The sequence below is a fragment of the Epinephelus lanceolatus genome, chromosome 11 (genome assembly GCF_041903045.1).
Source record: "Epinephelus lanceolatus isolate andai-2023 chromosome 11, ASM4190304v1, whole genome shotgun sequence".
Lineage (NCBI taxonomy): Eukaryota > Metazoa > Chordata > Actinopteri > Perciformes > Serranidae > Epinephelus > Epinephelus lanceolatus.
In genome coordinates, this window is record NC_135744.1 from 26,980,947 (window position 1) to 27,003,684 (window position 22,738).

The 22,738-nt window shown below is 40.7% G+C and overlaps 1 protein-coding gene across 4 annotated transcripts in view; it reads left to right on the top strand.

Annotated features, from left to right (window-relative positions):
* Nucleotides 1–16,880, top strand: part of nrg2a (neuregulin 2a) — an 87,414-nt gene extending 70,534 nt beyond the window's left edge. For 2 of the 4 annotated variants that reach the window (XM_033645992.2, XM_078172445.1), the window contains exons 5-11: nt 1,841–1,899; nt 7,487–7,510; nt 9,175–9,277; nt 10,160–10,283; nt 10,432–10,559; nt 10,797–11,018; nt 15,397–16,880. In XM_033645992.2, the coding sequence (XP_033501883.1) occupies nt 1,841–1,899; nt 7,487–7,510; nt 9,175–9,277; nt 10,160–10,283; nt 10,432–10,559; nt 10,797–11,018; nt 15,397–16,051 (1,315 nt within the window). In that variant the 3' untranslated portion in view covers nt 16,052–16,880. Of the gene's footprint in view, nt 1–1,316; nt 1,394–1,840; nt 1,900–7,486; nt 7,511–9,174; nt 9,278–10,159; nt 10,284–10,431; nt 10,560–10,796; nt 11,019–15,396 lie in introns of all 4 variants that reach the window. The other 2 variants (XM_033646002.2, XM_078172444.1) reach the window with 2 other exon arrangements.
* Nucleotides 16,881–22,738: the final 5,858 nt, after the last annotated feature.

The window sequence follows — 22,738 nt, forward strand, 5'->3', positions numbered from 1 at the left end:
GAAAACAACCACCATTGCCAACAGCTCTGCTACTATCAGTCTTAACTACTGTGTTGTGACATGTCAGACACTAAAAATAAGAACAATAAAAGCTTAGATCCTTAGTCCTTATGTTAGCTTAACAGACCTACCTTGAGTTGTCTACCATGACATGTATACTGACACCTACTGGTCATAAAACTTGCTACATAAACCTAACAACAGCATTTAATTAACTTGGTATAAAGTTATGATTAGTTGTGCTTTAAGTGACTTTAACCCACCTGAAAGAAAAAAAAAAAGATGAAATAAGATGGCTGCACAAACCCAACAGTTCCTCTCCTGCCTTATGTAACATTAGTCTACTCAGATAGAGATATATGGAACATTAATGACAGCTTTAACACAGGTTTGTGCATGCCTACATAAAAATAGTGACCTTTTCCTAAAATGCTGCTGGTTCTTTGATGTTGTAATCTAAAATCCGATGCCTGCAGTGCGCCGCCATTAATCAACACGCGTCAATTATCAGTTATCGCTCTCAGTGTGTTTGGGCCTTGAGGTCAAAAAGACAAAAAGAAGGTGGGCCTTTGTTGTCAGAGCCCTTGGAGCCTATATACTGCCTTTTATATCCTCATCTGAAACCTGGTTTTGTTAACTTGCCTTTTATTTACTTATTAAAATGTTTTTTTAGTTTTATTTCTATTTTATTATCATATTTTGTAGTATACAAATACTACCCTTACTTAGCAGATTTTATTTTTGTTACTTTTCTGGGTAAAACAATTCATTGTTGTGTCTTAACTTTATTTTAATCGATTTTTTAATGGGAATACGAGCAGGTGTCCACAGTCTTTACTACTGTTGGGTTACCTTTGGAAGTGATAAAGTTCCCTGTGTCTCTTTTTTCCCTTTCTTTATATTTTTATTTATTTGTTTATTTATTTAACGAGGACCAGAGTTAGCTGTAAGTAATTTTCATCCGTAGTCCCTGGGCAGGAAACAGAGAATAATAACTCTGCTAAAAGACACTATTATATAAAAAATTACAAATAGAACATACTCATGACACAACGGCTTCAACAATTACAATAGCAAGACAACACAACATTAACAATAACTACAATAAAACTACAACATAAAGATATGACAAGATTTCATAATGTTAGATCAAGTGTTTGAGTTCATGTGTGATGGGATCTTTTCTTTTTGCTTTATCCACATGGCTTCACTGTGACCTTTAACAACATTTGTGAGGAGATCTAATCCCATAATATTTACAATGCACCTCACTTCCTGTGTTTTCCTTTTCATAACACCTGTCTGCTCCTTCCCAGATGTCCGGACGGATACTTCGGCCCACGATGCTTACAGACTGAGCCGCTGCGGTTGTACATGCCCAATCCTTTCAAAAGTATGTCCATTTGATATGAGCAGCTGAGAACAGAGACACAGTTGTCACTGGATTACCTCTGTGGACTCCTGCTGCCCCCCCCCCCACCCTACCCCCACCCCAAGTTCTCTTCCTCTTTCTCCTCCTCTTTCTCTTCCTCAGGTCAACACGCAATGAGCTGTGCACTACACCATGCACACGGTGGTGTCATCCATGGGAACACTCTGCTTCTGCTGTCTGTAGTTGTGCTGTTGATCTAATTCTCTGTCTCTCTCTCTCCCTCCCTCCCTCCCTCCCTCCCTCCTTCCCTCTCTCCCTCTCTCCCTCTTCACTTTTTTCTTACGCATACTCTCCTTTTCACTCCACCCTCGCCCTCTCTCCCTCTTTCTGTTTTCTTTCTTCTTTCTCACTCACCCACCACCCTCTCTCTTCCCTCTCTCTTTTTGTGGCTTTGTTTCTTCCCATCAGGTGTCCAAATGACTTTACTGGTGATCGCTGTCAAACCTACGTTATGGCCAGTTTCTACCGTATGTCAATTTCCTCTTCTGTCACTCTGTCAGACTGTCCTCGTGTCATGCGTGCATGCTGGGTGTAGAGAGATTGTATTAATTTCCTGTTATTACCTAATAGTTGTGTCTGTGCCTCCTGCGATGACTCATTCACAAGCTGGCATAGTTTAGCAGAGTCTGTTATTGTGTTTGGTCTGCATGTAATCTTGTGTGCCCTTTAACTCGCAGTGTGTTGCATGCGCGCACCCCGAATACGAGCTGATAGTAAGTTAGAAAGCAACAAGTAGGCGGCTGAATTTAGATGCTTTGTGGAAGTTGATTTGCACAGAAAGTCAGCTGCATGTAACGACACAGTCTAATGGCAAAAAACGATGACTAAAACCCTACCTTTATCTCACGTACTAATGATGCTTGTTTATGCAATCAGCCGCAAACACAAGCATGTATGATTACAGCTGATAGAGAGACAGGCCTGAACAATTACCATCAACTAATAGGCATGACAAATGATTGAATCTGTTAGGTGGTGCTCTGGCTTAACTGATAAAGAAATTTTTGTTGAGGGCTCAAAACTTAGTCTCTCTTTTTTAAGATCTAGGCATTTGATTACGTGTTCCCTCCAGACCAACAAGAAACATCATCAGTGTGAAATTGTGACCCCCGTTTAAAATGTGCATTCATCAGTACATAGGCCATACATGAGCCAACATGACAAAAATCCACTCATGTTACTAATTTGATTTGACTTTAAACATAATAGGGGATTTCCCAAAGCTCCAATTATTTACAGCAAATGTTTTAAATGTTAGTGTTCTCGCTCTGTGGATCACAGTTGCGACCAATTTTTTAAACTTTCAAATCAGCTGCACAACTCCCTTAAGACCTACGACCTGTAGCCAGTCTCTAGTAAACATCAAACATTGTCACATCCACACCAGAACGTTCAGCAAATTGCATTTGTTGCTGGCGCTGCTTCAGCGACAAAGTGGTGCTCTCGCAGCAGACGTCATCAACATTGAGTTCACACGCTTCCACTAGAGAGCCGTGTCAAACTTTGCTAGCCTGGGGTAAGAGACGCCAACCCGTCACCACGCTGCACGGCAACATCAGAAACACATCCATCAAGTGCGAAATTATGCCAAGATTAGATAAAGGTCTCTGGAGAGCTACGGTTTGATAGATCTCTGCCCTTGAGGTGTTTCGATTTGAAAACCACTGTTAACCTGTTGGTTGATGAATTGTAAAGTAGCTCATGTGATATTGAAAGGAGTGACCTGACAGGTATGAAACATAAACAACTGAGATCTCGTGTAGATTGGACCCACTGGGGAAAACATAAGACAGCTTAAAGACAGAAATATAAGAAATAATTGCGTGATATGATCTTTTGTGATACTGTTTTACTGATTTTTGATTAATAGTTGACATGCAGAGACTTGTGGCAGTGGTTCATTTTATGTTGCGTTTAAACCCCTCAATGCTAGACAGCAGTGTTGTAATCTATCTTTGGCCATTTGACTCTTCCACTCCAACATAACAACACATCGCTGGAGTAACCACAAAGAGCACAGGCCTATGAAACAGGCAGAGTCATAAAGCTTAAACTGCTAACTTCTTAAATTAGATTGTAATAAATCACAATATATAGAGTATTGCAATGTATCGCAATATATTGGATCGTAACCCCTGTACCATGATATGTATCTTATTGCCAGCTTCTTGCCAATAGCTTTTGTGCATATGACGTCATAAATTGTTGCACTGTTCAGATGAAGGGCAGGCAACTGGATGCAGACTGCTAATACTGCACGTATGGCTATGCTTTGCGCTGTTTATGGCTCATCCAGTTGATCAAATTGGGAAAACAAAAAGGCCATGTTAAGTCCTGAAAACAATAAGAAGTAAAGGGAAGAAGTAAATTAAAAAAGTGGATCAAAAACCTCCGTCTTCAGCCTGGAGGAGTGAAGTCAACTGACGTCAAACATTAACGTCAAAGCCTTGTGTTAAACATGCCTCGAGCTGGATGCAATTACAATGAGTTATGACAACTTCTCAGGTGTGTTTAGCCACGACCCAGATTTTTAACGGCATTTCACCAGACCTCTGGAAACATTTCACCTTGTAAATATAAGAGAAAGATAGGAGCTAAAGTTAGCTTAAGTTGGCTAGTAACATTAGCCTGACGGCGCATCCTTGTAACATTACAGAGTTGATATATAAAAGACAGTATTACTCAAGCGCATTTACTCACCTGGCAAAATACAAGTTGACAGTTATTTCAGTCGTGGATCCAACCACATACAAATTAGTCATACTCCACTGGACACTTGTACGCTTTCATCAGCTTGCAATGTAGTGTTAGTAGCTTAATGTTAGGAATGCTAGGCAAAATCGTGATGGAAAAAATCCCTTTTACTTTATCTTGTACGAATCGCATCTAGCGTGAGTTTCAATTTTCTGATGGTACCTGCTGCCTGCAGGTTCATCCAACCCTTTCATGTGGGCACCGCCCTCTAGTTCCAATTTACGCAGTATATCGATTTATCACTTCCTGCCCTCCATCTGAATTTCGCGCATCATAATACTGACGTGATTGCAAACAAGCTGCACACAGCCCAGGTTAAAGATAGTGTATGATAATAATATAGAATTAAATACAAAGCCTGTAATTCATGTTAGATCATAGCAAAGAATCTCCTGGTATTTTGCTGCATATTTGTCAGCGTCATGTCTTTGCAAGCCCATGTGTTTTCAATTCAATGTAACTTTACAGTTAAATAACTAACTGCATCTGCTCTCTGGAGTTGCCTGATGTTGCCTACAGAGTCTCATCCCTGTAGTGTGACTTGCAAAGCTTACACACACACTGTTTGTTGTATGTTTGGCTCAGAGTACAATGCAAAAACCCCCTTCTTAACTACAAGTAATTTCATCTCGCATTAAGTCGTAGTGCACTGTGCTGAAATTACTTGTTTTTTTGGCAGAGTAGACCGTGTGTGTGTGGGAGCTCTTTTTCCTACACTGTTTTCTGCATTCTGTCTAACTTCAGTGCAGCTGTGCAACTGCATCAAGGACAGCGTTTAGTTTCTGTTCTCATCCAGACACATGAACACAGAGCAGGCTTTGATTACTCAGTTTACGTGCAAATCCGTTCAAATCAATAACCTGAAAAAAACATTCAATGTTCCCTGTCCATGATGAAAGCATCATCTATCAGAAACTTGCGTGTACTTTGTAATTCTGTGTTTTATAGGCCTTACCTCTAAACTTAATTAAAGGCTGTTATTTCAAAAAAAAAAGATTAAGCCTCTACTCAGTCCAAGAGTATGATGTAACATCATCTCATTGGCTCCAAGATGCACATCTACAGTAGAAATCACTTTTATGAAAGCCACATTCAGACGTGACAGATGCACTCGATGTAGCCTTTTAAAGTGAGCTTTGTTTTTTGGGAAACTACACAGCAATCACTAATGGCCCTTTCACATATTTCACATTTTCTCCAATCAATTAAGGAGAATACATCACATTTTCTCTCAGAGAGCAGGCACATGTGCATATACACACATCCATTCCGCACTTAAAGACCCCGCCTCCTGGAGGGGCGCCTCCCATCCCCAGGAGATACCAAAGAGAAGGAGGATGGCTTCTGCTCCTCAGCCATAAGAACTTGGCTTAACAAGAGCATGTTGTCATAAGAACAGCTGGGACTCGCTTCAACCCAAGTAAAGCAAGTGAGCTGCCAGAGATATGAACTCAGCTGGTTGGTGCAGCCTCCCTATGGCCTCGCTCTGCCATATATTATAAAGTCGAACTGTAATTCCTCTTATTCAGCATGATTATTCCGATGCTGTACAGATACACTCCTTTTAACTTGCCTGTTCATGTGATGGGTGTGTTCGGGAACTGACAATGTAGCGTTCTGAGAAAGCAGAAAACTGAAAGCACAGGTAATCTCAATGGATGATGCATACTATGAGAGTGGCTAAGCGCCTAATATATTCCCATTAGGAGATTTTGTTTGGTTATGTAACGAAAAAGCACTCTCGGCAAGACTGAAACCAGTGGTGAAAGAAGTGCTCAGAACTTTTACATAAGTAAAAGTAGCAAAACTGCAGTGTAAAAATACTTAAATTGAAGTATGAAAGTATGAGCATGAAAAAGTACTTAAAGTACCAAAAGTAAAAGTACTCATGATGCAGAATGGCCTATTTTAGAATCTTTTAAAATATTACTGGATTCCTGATTATTGATTTATGAATGTATTCATCAGGTTAATGTCACAACTGGTGAAGGTGGAGCTAATTGTAATCACTCTATGTACTGCTGGGTAGTTTAAACCAGTGGTTCCTAACTGGTCCAGCCCCAGGGTCCAGATTTCTTCTTAGTCGTTAGTTCAAGGGCCACACAGTTTAATACATTAGGTGTCACACTTGCATTTGCCCTTATCGTCAAGCTAGTTTTCTGTCTATGTCAAGTAGCTGTCCATTAGTCACTCAATCTACAGCAGTAAATGGCACAAATGGCACTTCAAAATAAAAGCTCTGTGTCGGAAATTCACTGTACTTAAAAATAAAGAGTGTTTATTACAAATATGACACATTCGCAAGTCACTTGCGGTCCATTTAGAATGGACTCGCGACCCACCAGTTGGGAACCACTGGTTTAAACTACATAATATATCACACTTAATTAGTTGGTTTATATTTTGAAAAACAAGGTAGAGACTCATGCAGAAGTAATCCCTCTCAATTGTCACTTATGACCCACTAGAAGTTTTCGGTGGTGGTGGAATTATGTGCAGAGACTGTGCCCTCTGCCTGTATTTTCTTATTTTCTTATGATTTTACTGTGTTCAGGATTTTCATTGGCATAGTAGCGACCAGATGCCAGCAGCACAAATCCAAGAGAAAGTAACAAATATCGCGGACACAGTGACGAAAATACTCAAATAAAGCGAGGCGAATACCTAAGCAGACATTGTCAGTTTCGTCAGCGATAATGCTAACAAACATTAACAGAACAACTAAAGTTATCAAATAAATGAAGTAGAGTAAAAAGTACAATATTTGCCTCCAAAATTAGAGTAGAAGTATAAAGGAGCATAAAATAAGAATATCCAGGTACAGTACAAGCACTTTGAAATCATACATGAGTACAGTACTTGAGTAAATGTACCTAGTTACATTTCCACTGCCAGGAGCCTCTGTCAAAAGTCACTTGTTAAATGTAGAAATGTGGTGAAAGCAACAACATCAGACTGTGTTGAGACATACAGTACATAGAGTGGTGGAACAATAAGGAATGATGGAGCTTCATTAGAATATTTTAGACATAAAAATCATAAAAAAAGAACTGAAATTAAAATGTGTAGTCATGTAGTTGTATGTAGTGTGGTCTGAAGTGTGTGTTGCATGCTGTAAGTGTGTCCTCGTCTTTGCCCGCGTCATGCTGACAGTTACTGACCAGTGTTTGTTGTCTCAGTATCTGTAATGCCGATGTTTTGTTTGCTCCACCATATATTAGAAGGTGCCACTCTCCTAACCTGGTCTTTTGTTTCTTTTTTTTGTTTTTCTTCCAACTGTCCAACCCTCTGCAATGGCAGAGCATCTTGGGATTGAATTTATGGGTATGGAACAATCCATTTTGACTCTCAGTCCTAGCATAGCTACTAAATACTGTAGATGTCCTCAGTTCTGACTTGCTCCCGTTCCGTCTGTGGTGTGGACTGTTAATCATATCGTTTAACCAATCAATCTCTCAACCGATTGTACCATAACTCATGATCATGACAAACCCTCAGCCGATGCAACTGATCCTCCATCAATCATTATTAACATGGATGTCATCACTTGCACCCCTCATACATGTGCAACGGAAAAAGTAGATCTATTAACTGAGTTTCCGTCTGACTCACAGTAGCATTTTTTTCCTTTTTGGACTGATTTTTGGTTCTTCATTTCATCTGTAACAAGCATGATGTATCATGTTTGTAGCTCCCAGATGCCTTTCCTCAATCTTCAGCTCTGTCTGTCCAATCCTTTTGGTCCCAAGCCTCCATTGTCTGTGTATTCCCTTTGACATGCCATCTCTTCCCTTTAATTTATGTGTGATCTTGTCCATGTTTCTTGCATCACCCCGTCGTTAGCATAGCTGAAATGTAACTTTGACGTATGAAATATAATACCCGTGTTACTGGTTTGAATTATCCTTCAAGGAGTAGATGCTGTGATGTGAGCATGCAATGCTATATTTAGAACCTACAGTCATGTGTTTTCTTCAACCTGCCGCTATTTCCATCCTCCTTCATTGTTAGCTCTTGTTTTCTGCTACCTTTTCTAGAGAAGTGCTTCAGTGGTTGAGAGTGTATAGAGTGGATGCTAAAGGGGTCTTTTCACAGGTCATGTAATTACACAAGTACATTTAAGTACTGGACCATGAGGACATTGTGTTGTTACACCAGCACCATTATCATTTATGAGTATGATTTATTTACCGTGTCAGAAACTTGACACAAATTGGTATCCTGTTGTAAAACTGGGCTGCTTCAGATGGAGGGAGATGTACAAATTCAATTCATTTTTATTACATTATTTATCAGCGACCACGCTGCCTCTTTGCTCCATCATTTTCTCCAGAGACACAAAAAGTCTCCCTCAACCTCACACAAGCTCTTCTCTGGAAAAGCAAAAAGCATCAGTCAAGATTTCTCCAGTTTCATTTTTAATGATATTTCATTTCAAAATTCACTTGTTTCTTAAATTACTGTAAAATAAGATCTCATCATTGTGCTGACTGAACGCCTGAGCAGATGGAGACTTCTATAAGTGCATGTCAAACATTGCACATTTCCGAATCACATGTGCACTTGTGCTATACTGCACAGTTTGCAGGTTCCACTAGTCACCCATGAAAGGCCTGAACCATTATAGTATCATATATAATTTGAAATCACTTCAATTTTTTAGAGAATACAGTTGCTTAATAGATCAGTCTGAGTCCCTGCCCCCACCCACGCTGCCTTACCGCAGCACAGGCAGCAACAGCATCTGTTGTATTTGTGATTATGTGCGAGGAAAGGTTTGACTGTGAAGTGAGTTGTCAGAGGAAGATGAAGCTTCATACTGCTCAGGATTTAGTCCAGAAAGTGAAAGAAATGTAGATCTACAGTGGAAAAAAAAAGTGGGAACCTGCACCTTCAAGACACTAATTTTTTTCCCCTGTTATTTCTCTCACTGTGTGCATGTGGTGTGTGTGGGTGCGTCTGTGTATTTGTGGGTGTGATGTTGACAGAGGCAGAGGAACTCTACCAGAAAAGAGTCCTGACAATCACGGGTATTTGTGTGGCTCTGTTGGTGGTGGGCATCGTGTGTGTGGTTGCCTACTGTAAAACCAAGTAAGTCCTGCTGATAAATGGATCAGCTCATGTCGTCTTTCCTTTCAGATTTCTATCATCAGCTACATTTTATTAAAAAAAGAAATTGTATACTCAGATTGCTGATGTCATGTTTGCAGTGCCTGTAATTGGTAGCATGTGGGAATAATAGATTACTATGTTTACTGTCTTAAAATGTAGTTTTTTTTATCTACAGTAAAGTAGTTAATTGAGCAAGTTAGACAAGAATAATGTTAAGTTATTACTTAAAACATTACATATTTTCCCTCTTACCTGTAGTGGTATTCATCAGTCCAGATTGTTGGTGAGTGTTGGAGATGTCTGCCTTCTCTTGATCGTATTGGCACTCGGCTTGTGGTGCTCAAAGCGCCAAAAAATACATTTGAAGAACTCAACAGCAATGTCTCTTTCCATAAATCATGACCCGCTTACTCGAGTTTCATATGGGAGCCACCCATATGCAAGATGTAAATATTAATGACGTCCTCATAGGCTGAGCTGTAACGTCAGCTAGCTCAGTGGTGCTAGGTGAGCTAGCAGTAGATGGCAAGCTTCCTTCTGCGCTTTGATACAGTTGGCAGGTAGCTCGGTAGAAAGAAAATAGTTCCTACGTGAAACTGCCAACAACAAGGTCTGTTGTTTGTCTTGAGTATCTGGGTCATGATTTCTGCGAAGACATTTCTAAATATAATTTTTGGCAGACATCTCTGAGGCCAGTGTCTCCAACTCCCAGCAACTCACCCAAAACAATCTGGTTTGATAAACAGCACTACAGGTAAAGGGAAAAATATGTATTTTTGATTTTGGGGTGAACTGTCCCTTTAAGGTATCTCAACAATAAAAAAAAAAAGAATGAGAGAATGACCAAGATTTACTCTACAGGAAACAAAGAAAGAAGATGCACAATCATCTGCGACAAAACATGTGTCCAGAACATCCCAATCGTAACCTTGCTAACGGACCCAATCACCCAGGACCAGGCCCAGAGGAAATCCCTATGGTAGATGTGAGTTTCTGAAAGAATTCCTAACATTATTAAAGTACACGCACACAGATGTACGCCAAATGGTTTTATGATTAGTTACATAATCAAAGCTTGTCTTTTTTTTGTCCACATTCTTCCCATCTGCCAAATCCATTTCTCCCCGACACAGTACATATCAAAGAACGTCCCTGCAACTGAACGAGTCATACGGCCTGCAACAGAAGGATCGTTCCCTGCCAGCCATGCCTCTTCCAGATCTCACAACTCTTCCACACGAGCCCATTCATCAACTCACAGGTGAGCATGCACCATATGGTATGTGTGTTGGCCCTCCTGCCTTCCTCATATTCAGCACTATCCTCTTATATAAGTACAGAATCTCACACTAAGAGGTTGATTTATTTGAATTTGGCTAAATGCCCTTCCTCTGAACAGGTGCTTCTTTTTTAAAAGGCATACTTCTTTGGGGAAAAAAAAGAGAGTCATATTACACGCTGGGCTGTGTGCGTGTTAACACCTTTTTTTATTTGTCAGACATGAGGAGCGGACATGGAGCCTGGAACATTCTGACAGCATCCTCTCTGACTCGCCGGGAATGATGTCATCATCTGTGGGGACCAGTAAATGCAGCAGTCCTGCGTGCATGGAGGCACGGGCCCGGCGTGCTGCACACTGTGGTTACTCTGACCCCCATCGGCCGGGCCTGCAGTACGGAGACTCCTTCGACTCGCTGGGAGACTCTCCGCACAGCGACAGGTGGGAAACAGGCCCGTGTGGCTGATGTGGCACTGGGTTTGTCGTGAACATTTTGAGAAGTTTCCTCTCTCTGCTGGTTCTCTCTCAGCCTCGAGAGGCCAGTCAGGGCACTCTGAGAGACTCAGTGGAAACTGGCATACAGCAGGCATGATGATGAAATACGCTAAGGTAGGCAAGAGTAAAAAACAGTGCTTATTTCAATGGGACCTCTGTGCAAACAGCTACTGTAACATCACTCCCTGGCCAGTATTTAATTCTGATCGGCCAAAGCATTCCCTTTAATGTCCTCAAAGAACACTGTGACATTTTAGGAAATACACTTATTTCCATCTTTCCTAGAGAGACATAGGGATATCAGTTCCATCTTTGTGTCACAGAGAAAGGTCCATGATGAGTTTAGCCTAGCATAGCACAAAGAGTAGAAGCAGGAAGAAGCAGTTAGTCTGTCAGAAGTGAGGAAATATGCCTTTCAACAGCTCCAAAGCTGACTATATTTATCCTGCACCTATTTCTGTACTGAAGGCACAGAGATATCAATTGTCCCATGTGACTCTGGGAAAGATGGCAAAGATGCATATTTCCCAAAAAGCTAGCGTGGTCCTTTAACATGAACCCCAACATGACAGCTCAAATGCACTTGATTCACTCTAAATAACGCGCTTTCAGGTCTTCCACATGCTCTCTTTTTTAGTAGTTCTTAATGTCACCCATGGCCTGAACTTGAACTTGCTTTTTTAAATGCCTAAGGTACACCTCCGGATTTTGTTATAGGGCCCAACAGTGATCCTCCAAATCCCAAAACGCTCCTCCTGCTCACTGCTGATGTTTTGAATTCCAACACATTTCACTGCTAAGCATCCATTACTCAACAAGTCTGCGTTATCATTGAGCTGGGAGGAAATCTGGAGTTATGGGAGCACGATTGGGCCCTTTACTAAAATTATGGAGTGTACGCTTAAGCAAAACAGTTGGTTAGGGTTTTTTTTGCTAAAAGTACAGATATTTTTTTAGGGACGGGAATGATGGCCCACTTATGAAGAGGAAGTCTGTCTTTGTTGACCCCGTAATTAAAGAGACCCTGTGTTTAAGGTTTGAAAAAACATGCTAAAGGTCGCTGTACATGAGGTCATCCTGCCCTTCTTTTGTATAGCTGACACACAGAGCCTCATTCACCTTTGTTAAAACCTTCAGAATGACTATTATTAACCCTAATGTCTAACATTATGGAATTTTGATTATGCTCAGTCCACTTCAGATGAGTCACCATTAGAGTGAAGCCACACGAGTTTCTGTGGACAGGACAGTATGACATTCACAAAATCTGATCCAAGGTGGCCACAAAGCCGACATCCTTTACTGAGATTAATTCTTAACAAATCAAAAGGTGGTCACATTCTCAGACGAGTGGGACAGTTGAAGTAATCAAACCCTTGCACAAGTTTGTCATTGCTAACAACTGATTAAGCAAGTGCAAAGCCAGGTCACAAGTATGAAGACGCCTTTCCGTCTCACAAAGAAAAAACGGAACTGAAAAGAAATCTAGGTCAAATTCATGGTGTGCAGTTTAGAAGCATCTACTGGATCCCAGATCATCTGCAGCAAAGGTGCAACTTGATGAGCCAAGTGGTGCCTGCCTTCCTGCCATTTGACTGCACCATACCATTACATATACTTTCTATTAGTACATAACATTCAGGCCAACCAAAGACATACTTACAACCAGATGTAGACCTTTCACACCTAGCGCATTAACTAATGCCTGTTATTGCTGCAAAATGCATACCTGAGGTGCTGAATGTGCAATTCTGTACATGTCCAGCCTCAGTCGTGCTAAAACAACTGAGCCAAACTAAAAATGTAAAGGAGCAAGGAGGTTCCCATTGTGTTCATAGCTGCATGTTTCTGTTAAGTATTATAAAATTTCTAGAACTGACATGACTGACAGAGTGTCCAGCACCAGCTGCCTGCTGCAGCAAAACACAAATATGATATCAATCAAAAGAACCTGAAAAAGAAATTGAACTGTGCAGTGCTGGCAATTGTTCTCTGAAAAACAGTATTTAAATCAAATGGCCAGTACCTATAGCCTGTCAAAACCTAAACAGACGCGATGTGTCTTGCTTATATGCTTGAGCTGTAAGGTATCAACAATGTCAGCATACAACAAGTCTGTATACACGAATAGGGCCTTGGCCAATGAGTTGTTATGCAGAGCCAGATTGCATAACCAACATCCCCTCAGAGTCATTCCAGGTAACAAGCGCCTCTTCCATCATGGCGACAGCTCCTGCCTCAGCTGAATCAGCACTGTTGTGGGAATATCTCAGGCTTGTGTCTCACACAGCATGTTGTAGTTCCCTAAAGGCATTGTGCATACCGTACAATCACTCTGATCCACAGTCGGTGAAATGTGAGTTATGAGTTGCTTTTCAAATGTACTGACATAATGTTTAGTTTGGTTATGATTATGACTGCAGGAAAACATGTTACTAACAACACCAATAAGTTTCTGATGTTTTGACAATCCAGACAATACAAAATTTGGGAAATAGGGTTTTAGCTGAAGTGGAGGAGGATGAGAAAGTGACAACCATGACAACTGAGTATGAAGCGCAGACTGTCAGTCAAGAAAACACACTCAAAAATGTACCTGTCTTTAAAGGTTAAAGGGGCTTTATGTGACATTCAGTGCATTAATATAGCAGTTTGCTATGTAAAGATGTAGTGGAGTAATGGCGTCCTGGGCAGACAATCAAGTCACACTCCCTCTATGTGTGTTGCACACACAGGGGTCCGTATATGTTAGTGCATGCAAATCCCGTTGTGTGTATTGCAAAGTGGCCGCCACTCTACACTGTGCTCATACAGCTTTTACTGCTGGTAACACCATCCTGCCTCATGGTATCATCACAGAAGCGTAGTGCCCAAACTTCAGTTCTCCCCGGGTAACACGATTAGCTCTGTCTGCACTGTTGCAGTCGTTAGCGCTGTTCACGCTGTTAGCTCTGTTAGCCGCCAGCCGCCTCCACATTGAGAGCCGTGTGCACACAACCTGAATCAAACTCTGAATCATAGATATGCTCTGAATGTTGTATACAGCTCCTTTAATATTGACTTTCTACTTAGAGAGTCAGCCAAGTTTTAAGAGTCATAAGTGATTCTGCATCTTTAAGAACCTCTACACTGACATAAGCATCCAGCCATGGTGCCCACATGACCATGGCACATGCTTGAACAAAGCTTCCCTGAAATGACAACAACAGTAACAAGAGTTCATTTGAGTGTAATATGGGAGTGAGGATTCAGGAGGTTGCAGGAGGAGTCAGGACACTATTCAATAGCTGACAGCTCTTTGTGCAGAGATATGGAGTTGGTTAGGGTATTGGAGAGGATTAGCAATAGTATGATCTGCATACCAATAAGCCTACACACTAACGTGCTTAGAAAAAAGATACAGTGGCTTAAGTGCTGCTTCAAAGCATGCTTGATATGAAAACAAGACCAGTAAAGTTTGAATCTTAGTTCCAAGTAACAGCTAGACATGAAAGGCTTGTTTTTGACTGTTCTAAAGTAGGACACTGGGTTGGCTGGGCGATCTTGTTGGGCAGGTTGGTCCAGAGCCTGGGGGTGCAGAGGATGACGGTTTACTCACTGTCAGTTTTCAGTAGAGTCTAAAGGGCAGCCAAAACAGCTGCTCCTGCCTGAGGACCTCAGGCTGGGCTTTGGTTTAAACTGTCTGAGGAGCTCAGATATAGGCAGGTGATTGTCGAAGAACTGCTGCAAATGCTGAGGAAAACTGTAAACCCTTTTGTTATGCAGAGCTGTGACAACATGTCTGTTTCAACCCCAGTTCATGTCTGAAAAGTGAACATAAGTTTGAATACAAAAGGTTTACCAATATTAATGGGGATAATGATAATAATTGTACTTTTAATTAATAAAAGAAGTGGATCTAAACTAGATCCTTGTGGGACACCACATGGGCATGTTTTGCCATAAAAAGTAGAAGTGAGTATGCTTACCCACCTTACAGCAGTTCAGTTCAAAGGAAAATCTAGGTTAAATCTATGTATGGAAAAAATATTTTTTATCCATTGAATATTTTAGTGCCCATTGACAGTTTGCCCTTGTAGGCCTTTTCCACGAAAGCCTTTTCTGACAGAACTGCATTCATTTTAGCTCAAACCAGTACTTTTTCCCTAACCTTAAACAAGAGATCACTTTCTGGTAGAAAGCCCTCAAGGAGAATTTCTCCAACTGTGGTGCAATGTTCATTTAGTTAACAAAATGACTGATTTCTGTACACTCCTCCTCTTTCTTACCTCTGTTCTTTACTCTTCTCTACTTAACTATTTACTCCATTCTGTATTTGCTACAGATATGTGTCAGCCCTGACGACACCAGCCCGCCTCTCGCCAGTGGATTTCCATTACTCATTGCCCTCGCAGGTGCCTACCTTCCAGATCACATCCCCCAATGCCAGCCACGCCATGTCTCTCCCTCCTGCTGTCCACAACCCGTACCCTCTGGAGGATGATCAGCCTCTGCTGCGCCGTTACCAGGTGCCCCTACACGATGCCCAGTGCCAGGAGCCCTACCGGCAGCAGCGTCGTACCTATCTAAATGACAGCAGGGGCAGCCTGCCCTCCAGCCCCTACCGGCTGGCTGAGGAAGAAGACTATGAGACCACCCAGGAGTATCTCTCCTCTCGGGAGCAACCAAAGAGAAGTGGGTCCAGTGGAACTGGTAGCCGGCGCTGGCGGAGATCCAGACTGAATGGCCACGTGGCCCCGCGTGGATACGAGGCATCTCGAGACTATGGGTCTCGAAGCTGCCTAACAGATAGTGAGTCAGAGGAGGACGGTGAGAGCACGCCCTTCCTCAGTATGCAGAACATGAATGCCGAGCCCTCCACCATCTACAGGCCGGTGGACAGTCGGACTTCTCACTCATCGGGGCGGCACAGTGGGCATGGGAACATGCATACAAGACTGACACACTCACGCTCCAAACCGGACAATACACCCCATTAAAGAGTGAAAATGAACCAACAAAAATCAATATAGTATAGACCTGCATCTATAAGAAATATTTTTATTTTATATAACTGACAGATATTCTAAACAAATGAAATATTTATTTTCATTTTAGCAAAAGTTGTCTACTAGTTAACAGCAAAGACTTTTTTATAGGGAAAACTCTATTTATATGTACATTTTGATTTACAGCATAAAAAGATGTGCCAGTTTTTTCACAACGTAAAAAATAGAGTAATATTGTGGTGCCTTTTGCTGTATGCCGATGCCAGAGGGCCAGTGGAGGTTTTTGTAGCCTTTCTTATATGGACGCCTCATTTTTTATACACGATTATGTTTTTTTTTTCTTCTCTGGTTTTCTGTTTTACTTTCTTTCCAAGTTGCATTCTTTGAGGAGTCTAACCCCACTGGAACATAACCCCTTCCATGTCACGCAATATAAACCACTTCAACATAAAGTGTATGTTTACATTAATATGATTCGCCTGTAGGGTTTATGATTTGGGATCTAATAGAACTTCTGATAAATACAGATAGAATATAGATCCTTTTTGCCCTCTGACTAATGTCTACAGAGAGAGAAAGAGAGTGAGAGACTGTGTGGTTGTGTATGTGTGTGTGTGTAAATGACCGTGAGTGTGTGTGTGTGTGTGTGTGCGCGCGCATGTCAGTTTGCTTGCATGTATTTGTGATTGTTAGATGAATTTCATTGTTTGTTGTGGTGACATCAAACATGTGGGTCTTCTGGTGTCACAGCAGAGCTGACAGAAGAGAGTGTGTCAGAGGTTCACAGAATAGTGCTTTATCAGAACAGTGACCCCCCCCCCCCCCAAGTGTAGGTGGACAGGTAAGGCTGCTGTGTGTTATGCAGGTCATTGCTTGATGTGTTTACAGCTATTCTGCCCCTTTCCCCAGCCTGCCCCAGTTAAGTCCCCTTTTATTTCCCCAGCAGGTTTTCCTCATGTTAGTCTGTTATGAGGCCAACAAAACACTGAGCCGCTTGGCACAGGGTGACCCCTGCCATCAGAGATGATGGCAAAACAAAAAGATTGCATCTGTTTTCACTCAGCTCAGCCCCTAATCCCATGCCTCATCATCCTTCTGTGTCCATTCTGTTTTTGTGGCTCGTGTTAAAAGGCCACACAGTGTCTCAGGATTTCCACATGCCTCCCCCCAACTCCCTACCCCCTTCAACTTAAACCCTGCTCACCCTCTTCCTCAACTTAAGGTCTACCTAAGACTAAAGTTCTCAGATAATGAAGGCCTAAATGTTAACATACAGCCTACCAGTTCCCTGAACACTCCCATACAGAGAGAAGGAAAGTGGAAGCAGCTCGGCAGAGAACAGTGCAGAACACACTCGACAATAGAAATGAAATAGCTGTGAAACGTTGGAGGATCATACAATGCAAAAATATGCAAACTTTCTATTTTGCTGTTTGATTACATCATTTTCTAAGAGGTGACTGTAGTGTGTTGTGTGTGGGGAAAAAAAACGATGTGATGCCTATAGTGTAGAATGAAATAACATGATATAAATGCATATTTACATGAGTTAGTTTTTAAAGCCATTATGCAGCCATCTATAAAGTTGTCAGCCTTTCTTGTTCACATACTCATGTCCATCGAATGACTGTGTCCATGAATTGTTTTATCACTTGCTTTAGACCGCTCCACTTTACATGCACATTTCCAAGTAACGTCGAATAGCATCCAAATAGTGTCTCCTCCGATAGTACTGTGTACTGCTTTGTCTCGTTGACAGATCTAGTCATTTCAAATTTACTCCGTGAATGATGATAATTTTGAAATAAACAAAATCATTTAAGCCCCCCGTCCTCCACTGAAGGAAAAGTAAATATTTCAAAGGTATTTCATGAAATGTCAAACCCAAATTGACTCAGTGAGAGGGAACAGTTGATGCTTCATCACTGTTGGTGTGTTTCTACTCCTCGTTTTAAAAAAACCAATGTATGCTGAATTATCAAATGGTCTTAAAAAGATTGATCTGCAATCTAACTGCTATATGGTAAATGCACAGTGGTATTGTTATAGAGAAAGGTCTTTGGTCACACCTCACTTGCAGATATTTCATTGAGTTTCTCACCTCTGGGTCTAATTTTGTATGTCTAAAAAATGCAAAAGAAGACAGTGCTCCTCTAGTTTAAATGTGATACTCCCTTCACTTTGCCAGTCCTCTCACCCAAATGAGATGCTACCAGGCACGACCTGCCAGTCTCTTCTGTTTAATTTTATGACCCCACCCCACCCTAACCCCCAACCCCGAACCCCCTCACCTGACCCCACCCTCGCTTGAAATGTTTGAACACCTCTCCTCTGCATGTCCTTGTGGTCACGGTTAGATGGGTGCATGGTAAAAAAGCAGCAGACAATTCTTTTCCAGTCAGTGAAAGTGTATTTCATTTAACATTCAGCAATAAAAAAGAACCTTTCCCTCATGTCATTCCTGAAATATGCTAGAAAAAAAAAGAAAAAAATGCGAGATTGTCATAGATTGTAAAATAAAATGAAAAATGAATCCACCTGTTCATATGAGAAAATAAATCTTTATTCATATCATTTTACGATGTAGTTATTTCTGTAGAAAGCTTTGCTCTGCATTTTGACTCATCTTTTATCGTGATTTAAGGTTTGACTCATCTGACGTGATGCATACAACACACGCTGTGTCTCCAGAGTACACACATAAAAACCAATAGTGATATATGTTTAATCTGGTGATTGGGGGGTTATAGATTAAAACAAAACTGCTTCACGTGGCAGTGTGCTCAGTGAAGTCATAGCTCATACAGTGGCTTAAGTGCAAGGACAAACACAAGCAAATAAAAACACACATCCTGTGTGAGAGATGAGCAGTGTGATACATTTTTAGAAGAAAAAAAGTATGGGGCACTACTTGAAATTAAAAAAAGAGGATAGCTCCACTGAATTGCTCAATTTTTTAATCAATTTAAATCTTGACGTTTCTACAGCATTAGTTTAATAAAAAAAAATCCCCTATAGCATATATATATAAAGACAAATTTGGCCAACTGAATAAAAAGCCTTAATATATTAAATTCTTTAAGAACAGGTCAATATTTCATGATACATTTTAGCTTTTATTATGTAGGCTACAGATACTCCAAGTGTATTTTCATTTAGCTTCTGCAGTAGCACAGATTCACCACTAGATGGTACCACAACAGCAGGCTTCATAAGTCACACAGCAGAAGAGTTCAACGTTTGCAAGGCATGGTGGGACTCTGCACTGTGTATAGTATAGTTCCTCATTTAATACAAATACAAATATTATTTTTATGCAATTTTTTTTAGAACAACCAGGAAACAAGAAACATGGAGCATATACACTCTGAACCCACAACATCCAAATCCACACCCGCTCCCCAAGACTGGCCAGCACAGACAAACAAATCAGTCCCACTACATACACTTAATACACATGTAAGTGTATTTAGTGGGGTTGATTTGTTTGTATATTATACAAAATATACTGTCAAGATTGAGTGATGATAATTATCAGGTATTCCAAGTGAATTAACAGCAACAGAATGGACCCGATGGAATTCACTGACTGATCTTTGAGTGGTATATCTGAGCTTTATCAACTTCAAGTGAGCCATGACATCATCAACCCAGCGTCCAAACAGAGAGGTTAGACTTCCAGTTACACAGAATGAGACGTCTTGCTAGCAATGATGAAAAGGCCAAAGCACAGGTCTGGGCTTGGGAGAGACCCAGATCGCTTTGGGCCACACCAAATATTGCCAACTGCAGCTCTGGGTCTGTATGAAAATGTCTCAAAAATCTTGTCCCAAAATTGTCCCATCCTTGGGCATGCCCAAAAAATTGTGCTAAATATAGGCCTGATAATTAATAATTATTAATTTTGTGCCATAAGACTATGACATTGAAGTTGCATACAGTAGAAACTCAGTGTCATCGTATTTAAAGTGGAACACCATATAAATTAAGAACTGCAATGTTATATCCACGGCTGAGGAAAGTTCAACTGATATTTGTGAACATGAGCAACTCTCTCTCAAAGCTAGAAACCAGAGAAGTAACTCTCAACCTTCTGAAGTCATAAGGTAAAAAGTCTGGAGCTACTCCATAGACAATGAATAGGAGACTGATTTTATGGACCCACAGGTTTTCTTTTTTATACCCAAATGAGCTTTAGTCTTTTGTGGTGTTCTCAGTGCTGAAACAGAAAATGTACCCATATACTCAGAACATTCCCCTGGGTGCTCTCAGTGTCAAGTAGATCAGTCGTTCCCAAGTGGTGGGGGTCCATTCAGAATGGACAAGCACAAGCACGTCAAATGTGTAAAAAAAAAAAAACACCTTATTTTTAAGTACAGTGAATTTCCGGCACAAAGATACTGTTCTGAAGTGCTGTCTCCTGCTATAAAGGAAAGCTATTTGACAAATGCAGCAAACGAGCTTGACGATATGGCCAAACACAACTATGACGCTGAATATATTGAACTGTGTGGACCTTAAACTAACGACTAAGGAGTAAACTGGATCCTGTGGCTGAACCAGTTAGGAACCGCTGATCTAGAACATCCTCCCAGTTTGCTGTCTGTGGAGCAGCTCCAGACTTTATACTTGACAACATCTCAAGTTTGAGTTGTAGCACTCTAGATTTTACATTTGGGAGAGAGTTGTTCATGTTTACTAATATTTTTGTACTGTCTTAGTCAATAGGAATAACATGCATGTATACATTTTGAACGCGGGTATAGTTCCCCTTTATTTTTACATTAACCACTAGATGTTTATTTTATTCATGTACAGCATTTAAGGTAAATCCAGGCTACTGACCACCAGCAGTTTATCGGCTGCTGCATATTTTAGCTATATCAAACACACTTTCCATTTTCACAATTAAAAAGAGGCAATGAGTGCGTTCTGAATCACAAACTTTGTATTTTACTTTTAGTACTGCAGCTGCCCTTAAAAAGTCTGTACTGTTGCATGCTTTTTCAAGTAAACAATTAATATTACTATTATCCATCCATCAATGAGACTTCTGACAGTCAATGTGAGGAATCTTTCACTGAGCAAAGGATTATGGGTCAGAATGGCCAGAAAAGCATGCTGGCTTGCACACTGCAAAATCAGACCAGAAGAAGGAGAACATCCTGACATTTTTTGGCATACTGCATTCGACACACTATGTATTGAAACATACTAAATGTTAATAGTAAGGTAGAATGGGTATTGGAACACACAGAATGTTTTGTAGGTGGCCCTGAGAGCTCAATACACTGTCAATCTGGGAAACAAATAGACACAATGTAAGCAAATGAAGAAACATAAATGCGACAACACGTGAAGCATTGGGCCATAGATGTTGGATAAAGCTGACTGGGCCTACAAACATCAATTTGACGAAATATTTGACGCAGCATTTAGAAAAAGCTGCCAAAATCTTACCAAAGAAACAGTTTCCGGGGTACGATAAAAGGTAACGCACCGGCCTTTGTTTATGTTTGTGGCTTATGGAGTTAATGACATCTGTCAGTGCTGCTGGATAATCACCAAAAATGTAAGTTTTCTTGTTTGTTTGTTTTTAGTTTAGTTTTGTCCTAATTTAACATTGCTAGCACGCTAGGTTAACAACAGGTATCTACTGTAACACCTGAGGATGACTGCAGGAATGACGTTCAGAAACTTTTCTGCCATGACACTGCAGTGTTGTCAGAAGTAGAAAAATTAGATTAAAAATTAAATTGAAATATTAAATTTTGCCCACATGTATTCATTGACCAGAGATACCCACTCAGTTTGTCCATTAAAAGGCTTGCAGACATTATGTAGACTGCCTGTCAGACTGGAAAGTTTAATATTTAAAGAGTGACCAACTGGAGTAGTTCTAAGGGTGACTGTGTGATAGTTGAATCCTACTTTGCATCCTTTCTTTGGGGAAAAACACGCAACACCAGGTAGGTTTCCAGGGTGTCTACGGGTCCCCAAAAAGTCATTTAATAGTCTTAAATTTAAATGTATGAGGTCTTTACTACTACAAACATTTTATCTAATTGCATTTATCAACTTTGTTTTTGTTTTTTGTGAAAATGAGTGGAGCCTTTCAATGTAAAAGTTCACATCTCTAATGTTAAAAATCTATATTGCTGCCATTTTACTTAATACTTGGACTTCCTGTTGGCAAAATGTAGATTGACTTAACTCACTCTAATAACCATATTCCTAAATTACACCTACTTCTGCACAAGACCACATATACTACTTGCCTGCAATGCTTACCTGTGATGCTTGAATAAGTAAAACATGATTTTGTTTAAAAAAAAATCTGTCCTAAATTTGGTTCAAATGTGTCTTTAATGGGTCTTTAAAAGCATTAAATTCAACTGTCTGATACCTGTAGGCACCCTGACTACTCATTGATTGATTTCTCAGTAACAGGCCCAGGCAGCAGACACAGATTAATGACCCTTTTTTCCAGCTGTTGCTGTTGTATTTCTGCCTCCCATTGGGTGGCACTGTTTCTTGTGTATTCAAATTTAAATCCTTGATTTCTTGTCCAGGTCAAGCAGCTTCCTCACCTGACTTGTTTCAGTAACTTTAGCTGACAATGGCTCAGTATTTGGGTTCAACAGGCCGTGAGAAAAGAAAAGACACACAAGACATGAA